The 7176-nt window shown below is 43.3% G+C and overlaps 1 protein-coding gene across 3 annotated transcripts; it reads right to left on the reverse strand.

Annotated features, from left to right (window-relative positions):
* Positions 1–1868: 1868 nt before the first annotated feature.
* On the reverse strand, positions 1869–5532 carry LOC148038150 (putative xyloglucan glycosyltransferase 5). 3 transcript variants are annotated; one of them, XM_087669627.1, is made up of 6 exons: positions 5174–5532; positions 4083–4889; positions 3645–3953; positions 3264–3554; positions 3009–3122; positions 1869–2855 (listed from the first exon to the last, which is right to left on the reverse strand). In XM_087669627.1, the coding sequence occupies exons 2-6, from the start codon at positions 4791–4793 to the stop codon at positions 2226–2228; spliced, it is 2055 nt and encodes a 684-aa protein (XP_087525753.1). In that variant the 5' UTR covers positions 4794–4889; positions 5174–5532; the 3' UTR covers positions 1869–2225. The 3 variants fall into 3 exon arrangements, with proteins under 3 accessions (XP_087525753.1, XP_087525744.1, XP_087525736.1); XM_087669618.1 differs by having other exon boundaries at positions 4083–4986; XM_087669610.1 differs by having other exon boundaries at positions 4083–5532.
* Between the last annotated feature and the right edge of the window lie 1644 nt (positions 5533–7176).

The raw sequence follows: 7176 nt of genomic DNA on the forward strand, positions 1-7176 counted from the left end.
AAATTCTTTGGTATAGAAAACCAAGTCCACACAATGAGACCTAGACTCCGAGACCCTCGTGTCTATGCACAATTAGGTATCCTCTAAAGCTACGATGGGTTAAAAGGCTAATACATCAAAAGGCTTCAGATTCTTGCCGGTTGAAAAGGAGTAAGATGGAGAGGCAAAGTGAAAACAGATGTCTCGTAGGCACACGACCCAACAGCACATTGGCACAGCACATTGGCTCCATGTAGCGCGTATCAAGGAGGCTTCTAGCTGAGCGTAATATGCTACATACTTACAAGTACGCGTGCCGTTCACTACTATCATGCTATGTGTCCACAAGTATTCGTGCAATTCATTTCTACATCACATTCATTGACAGCTCCTCTTCATCACGCATCACGTATTTCACCCACCGCATGATCTGGAACTCTAAAAAGACCACGGTTTCTTGCAAGGACTCCAGCCACAGCATGTTGGTTCTTTGATTTCGAGGGTGAAAGATGAGAGACAGAATCATGATTTGTCTTTGGAAGTACAGCTTCAATATGTGAAAACGGTGCTCTGGCTTCAGCTCCAGATACAAAATCTCAAATGCTTAAGCTTCCAATTCAAACCTGATCTTCCTAGATTTTGAGTTACATACAGGATTTGGGCTAGATGTAGTAAGGGTAATGCTTCGGTTTGTTGTGAACGCTAGATAAAACCCTCTTTGCTCTTATTGCTTCTACAGCTATGTGCTCGGCTGATAAGAGACTCCTTTCTAAAAGCTTCAAGAAAAAGTCAGACCCAAGAGCACCAGAGATCTTGCGTAAAGCAACGGATGGTCCAAAAACCTTAGGGAACATGGGAGAAATTTGGAATGATGCAGCGAGGAATCTCCCGAGAGAACAAGAAGACTTCATGCTTCAGTATGTTTGGCACACTTCATGTCCTTTAAGAAGGTGACTTTACAAAGTGATAACTACATTTGCCTGACAGAGCTTGCTGGTCCAGTTAGTGAGGTGTACTCACGTACAACCTCCCCTTTTGGTCCTACAAATATCATCTCCTCCACCTCTCCTTTATTCCTTTTTTTAGGTAAGGCATGCAGGAAGATACCATTTATCATTCTCACTGTGCAGGAAGATGCCATTTATCATTATCATCCTCAATAGATTGAGGATGATAAGTGTCATCCTCCTGCATCAGAAACTTGCCACAGAAACAGCAAATGTGGGCTTTTGCCCAATAGGCCACTGTACACAGATTGTAAAACAAAAAACCTACAACTATTTAAGTTCCGCACTACCAACATATCCATTAGGCCCGAAAATATTTTGGACTCTGTGCACCTCACTGGACAAACCATATTTGGTGGAATTGATAGGATAAAACAACTTTACAGTACAATCTACCACGAGAAATTTTCCCTTGCAAAATACCATAAAGTAAATCAGAAACTCGTTTTTATATGACACTTGCTGGTTATGATGGTATATGGATAATTTGGGCTTCAGTCTGTCCAGAACAAGAGCATGGACAATTTAGATTGGGACTACCCAGAACAAGGAAGTCATGGGAACCTGGGATTTGATTTTTGAAACAAAGCTTCTTTGCAATTTGCATTGAGTAAAATCAGGCTCCAATTTCAAGAGTATAAGGCCCACTGTGTCCAATGTACTAGCATCACACTTCTCACCTTAACATAGAGGCCATGTCTGCCATGTCTCGACTTCCATTTCAAACATGCCTCAACAAAACTATACCTAGTCTTTGAAGATCTATAACATATTTGAATTGGCCACTGTACCTGCCATAGAATACTATTTATTGCACACCTAAATAAGTATGGAGCAGGGACATAATCAAAGATAGGAGCTTTACACATCAAAGGCCTAATATAATGGTTCAGACCAAAAGAATTGACGACAATAATGAATGCAGAAGTACGCATGCCTGAAGGCAAGTAACTCGTGTAAATACAAATTGCCTGCAGGGGTAGCCCTACTCCATGTTGGTGGGTGCATTAAGAGCCAAAAATTTTGCATCCAAGATGTTGTAGCTTGAGTAGATCAGCTCCAAGCAGCCTGAACCATAAGCTCCATTGGAATGCACCACTCCTACAGCTCCAAGCAATTGCACCCTTGTAGCTGAGAGCCAACCTGATTATTGGAAGCAAAAATCAATCTTCTCTGCTGAGCTGGAATAGCCTGAACCTTGCCAGTAGCAATGGTTACCTTGCAACTATCTCATTGGCCTCAGCTTACTTGCTCGCCAATAAGATCCAGCCCCACTACAAGAAATGAGATTCCTTGAAAGAGCAGGAAGTAAAAATGTACACCCTGAACTGATAACAAGCTCCTTGCAGATGCAGTTAGTAGTAGGAAAGCCAATGCCAATTCTTTTCTGTACACATGGTTGACCTTCCTCTTTTTAGGCTTAAGCGACTGCTCACTAAGAGTGGAAAGAGCATCAAGGCCAGATTCAGAGGCACCTCTGTGTAATTTGGTCTGCTCTTGAGATTTCTCAGCAAGTGCCACAAGGTCAGTTTCTGAAGATCTTCCAACCTTCTTTGTGACAACCCATTCATATGCACTACCAAGCTGGAATAAACCAGAGACCATAGCATTGAACTTGGTAACTGACATTGTGTTCTCGAACAGCAGGTATGGTACAATGAAAGGGAATGACTTTGGAGCAGGAACAATGTTAAGAAACGACATGAGAGCAGGAACATAGCAGACAACCCAAGCAGGTAAATGAGCCTCAGGAACAAACATGGTCAATGGGAGAATTATGCAGAAAAGAGTGAAAGAGTAGAAGGGAAGAATGAGCTTCCTGAGCAGGAAGAAGAGGAATATTAGATTGGCTTTTTTCCCCCACGAGATCTGCAAACACATCAACGTATCCAACTCCAAATTAGATGGAGATCTGAGCTAAAAGAACCCACTTCATGATTCAATGTATCAATAGAAGTAAGAGAAGACAACTTCAAACAGCATACACCATGAACCTTAACACTCTGAGACAGTAACACTTACTTTTGATGTGATGATATCAGGTAAACAAAGCCTGAACAGCTGCATCGGGCCTGAATGCCAGCGATGTTGTTGTTTACGATATGCTTCATAACTCTCCGGCACCTCACACAAGCACTATAGACATGAAAGATTACAAGTAAACTTCAGGCTTTTCAGCATAGGTAAGCTTTCTCACATCAAAACCTCTTATTGTAGACAAAATCCGCACACAATCCCGAACTAGTTAAGAGAAAATTATATATCACAAAGGCGCACCTTAATGTCATTGACAAAAATAAACTTCCAGCCACACAAATGAGCTCGTACTGCAATGTCCATGTCCTCCACAGTTGTACGCTCCATCCAGCCTCCTGACTCTTCCAAAGCTTTGATTCTCCATACTCCAGCAGTGCCATTGAACCCAAAAAAGTTCAGAAAATGGCCATTTACTTGCTGTTCAACCTCAAAATGATAAGAAAGATTAATATATTGCAGCCTTGTCAACAGGTTCTCATCTTTGTTGACAAAAGACCACCGTGCTTGCACAAGACCCAAATCGTCATTGTCCTGCATGCACAGCATAACTGTAAGTTCCCAACAACGTGGCGTGTGATCTAGCATTATGAAATGCACAACCCAAAGGCACACCCAAGATACCTTGAAATATATAATAGTGCGCTTCAAGAAGTCTGGCTGAGGCTGGAAATCAGCATCAAATATGGCCACAAACTCATAGTCCTGAATGTAGTCACAGCTCATTGCAGACTTGAGATTTCCTGCCTTGTATCCAGTTCGCAGCAGGCGGTGCCTGTACACAATATTCAAGCCTTTTTGATGCCACTTCTGCACTTCTGCTTTTATAAGCATCTGTGATTCCGTATCATCTGAGTCATCTAGGACCTGGACTAGCATCCGATCCTTTGGCCAGTCCATTTGCGCAATCGCACCTATTGATTGCTGGTAAACCTACAGCAAATGAATTCGCATTCAACGACTGCCAGGCTAAGAAAAACACCAAAATACAATTATGTAATTATGTGAGTCCAGATCTCAAACAGCTCTACAAGTAAGATCTATATTATTGAAATCAAATACCTCTTTCTCATTGCACATGGGCATCTGAATGAGCACCATAGGATAGTTGGCATAAGGCTGCTCCACATCACCAGAATCAAAAGACTGAATCTTTGGTACAGGCTTGATATTTTTTAGCTTGATCCAGACACACCCAAGGCACTGAGTAAGCCTATCGAGTGATTGAATCAGGAACAGGATAATGCAAGCATTTGCCAGAGTTTGCAACGGAGGAGCCAGGTAATTAGCTCTCACATACACCCAGGCAAGATATGTAGAATGTACAAATCCCTGAACATCGCTAGATCCTGGGATATGCACATGTGGGGCATTGAAATGCCATCCTTTCATATGTGCCACAACCTCAAACCCCAACATCATTATGGCAAATGCAAGAATAGCTTTTATTATATTGAAGAGCTTCCCTTTCTGGGGCTTGTCCACCACACCCTGCCTCAGAATTAGGCGCCGTTTCACAGTGGAGAGCACTGAATATAGACCTTGAGCAAGCCAAGCCACACAGCCGGCTGCTTGATGAGCTCTTAGCAACATCACCCATGTGAGCTGCCTCGCGTTTTTGCCCCTATCTTTGTCCACACCAAAATCTTCTTCGGGGCTACGGAGCTCGAGCATAGACCAATTATTGGGGTTGTCCATTTTCACCACGACGGGTGTCCCACCTTTGCGATTCTCCTTCTTCCACCATTCCACAAAGTCGAGATTGGGAGGCATAGCGGATAGATCAATTGTACAACAATGAGCCAAGCTATGACAGATCCAACTGTTACTTGCTGCCTGTCCTGCTAATGCCACCAAGATGCCTCGAATCTGCAAGATAGCTTTTTGTTGATGCTTCGACTAAAGCGATACTGGCAACGTAGGTTAGGGTTCGGATCAGTGTGTCGCAGGATAGGTGTAGGCAAAGCTGCAATCAGGGAGCTGCCATTGGAACTATGTGTGTAGCCTAGGGATGTCAATGTGTGTGATGGTGTGTTTCTGGTGATTAAAACGGAGTAACTAATACGAAAGGCTATGGGGAGGAATAGAGAGAGCGAAGATCTTTCTATTCGGAAAAAAGAACTGATCAAGAGGAAGGCAAAGAGAGACGATACCGAACGGATGGCAGGCTCGCTTGCGACCTTGACATGCCCTGTGAAGCTGGAGGGGGAGGAGGGGCACTTCAAATGCTCCGGCGAGGCAGGGCTGCTACGCGGCCAGCAGTGGTAGAGAAGGAAAGAGGCGACGCCTTCAAAGCGCCCGACGAGAAGAGAGGCCCGATGGGACGAAGGGCGAAGGAAGAAGAGGGAGGAGGAGGAAAGAGAATGGGGGCCGTGAGGAAGGCTATGGAGGGATGGGTTTCGATTTGCTTGATGATTTTATTTGAAAAGTGGTCCGTGCGGGTTTGAAGGATATGAGACAACCGCGTCTGGTTAAGCGCTCTTCGTATTAATATAAGACGAAAGGTTGTAGGCATGGAAACATGGCTGGCAGCTGTGCGCCGTCCGATGCACACGCTCTCGAGAGTCTCTCTCTTGTAACTTGTTCTCCTCTCGCTCTCTCTCTCTCTCATTGGTAGAAACTAGCTCAAAGGAAACTGTTGGTGGCGCCTGACCCTGGCCCCCGCCCGCCGCCCCTCTCTCTCTCTCTCTCTATGTATGCCCGGCTCCCACCTTGCCTCCCCTTGGGCCTCTCTCTCTCTCTCTCTCTCTCTCTCTCTCTCTCTCTCTCTCTCATGGATTTCGTTTGGCCCTCCCTAATTGCAACGACCAAGTGTGCAACACCCCCACTCTATCGAACCTTCGGGTGCTTACACACTAGGCAGGCACCATGCATAAAGCAAGCACAGAGCTTTACACCATGGACATCATAACTTTTCACAAAGTTGTAATCAATTTAGAGAGTCTTCTCATGATTCATCTTAAAATGTCACCTAAAGTTGACAAGATTGCATGAAGACAAATAGCCATTGTTTTGTTTTACCTTCCCACAGGGTATCATTTGAGCAACGAAGACCTACAAATATCCACTAATAATGCATTAACTAGCCCTCCCACCAATTGAATGTTTAGGTGCTTACACATTGGCCCTCCCAAAGACAAGGACCAAGTGTGTGACACCCCCACTGTATCACCACCTATCAAACCTTTGGGTGCTTACACATTGGGTAGCCACGATGCATAAAGTAAGCATGGAGCTTTTACATCGTGGACACTACTAGAACATTTCACAAAGTTGCAATTGGGTTAGAGGGTCTTCCCACGATGCATTCCAAAGCGTCACTTAGAAGTGACAAGATTGCATGAAAACAAAAACCCATTGTTTTGTTTTACCTTTGCACAGTGTATCATTTCAACAACGAAGACTTGCAACTGTCCACTGATAATGCCTTGATTAGCTCTTTAATTGATCACATGATCCTTTTTAGAATGCTTGCCCAACACTTTAATCAATTGAAGCTAAATGAACCATAGTTGTTTCAATTTTTGAAAAGGAATTGACCCTCTTAAATTTCAGCAACTTTCTTATAACTCTTTGTATGAAGGATAATATTTCATAGTTTCAAAAAAAAACAAACACATGCAAGTCCCAAATGCATTAGAGGAAGACCCTCTTAATGGTGAAGTTGGATCCTCTTTTGTCTCTCCCAAGCGTGACTAAGATTTTCTTAAGGAAAAATATTTAAAGCTAATGATTGTCAATAAAAATTCAAAGCTAATGATTATTGACCTAAGTTTTTTATTCTTTTTATTTGTGCACATAGGTTTTTCCCTTTTTGCCATTTTTCTAATCATAAAAAACAATCAAGCAATGCTCTGATGCCCTTGTTAGAGAGGAACGCAGGTTTAAGGCTTGTTTGTTAAAATATTAGACAAGCTTGCTTTGAAAATGGGTGCCAATTTGGAATTGGGCAACCACAACCCCCTAGCACACGTTTCAAGGTGGCATAGTTTCCTCATGGTGGCAAGCATGCAACTTTTCGCCCACATGTAGGTCGATTAACTTGTGTGATGGACAAATGACAATAATGCTCTCCAACCATGCACATGTATCAACTTGGGTGGACCCATCATGCAAGTGATTGTGTGGAGAGTGAGACGCATGGAAAAATAAGAGA

This window comes from Lygodium microphyllum, chromosome 3 (assembly GCF_053477565.2).
Source record: "Lygodium microphyllum isolate KBCC chromosome 3, Lygodium_microphyllum_v1.1.10, whole genome shotgun sequence".
Classification (NCBI taxonomy): Eukaryota; Viridiplantae; Streptophyta; class Polypodiopsida; order Schizaeales; family Lygodiaceae; genus Lygodium; species Lygodium microphyllum.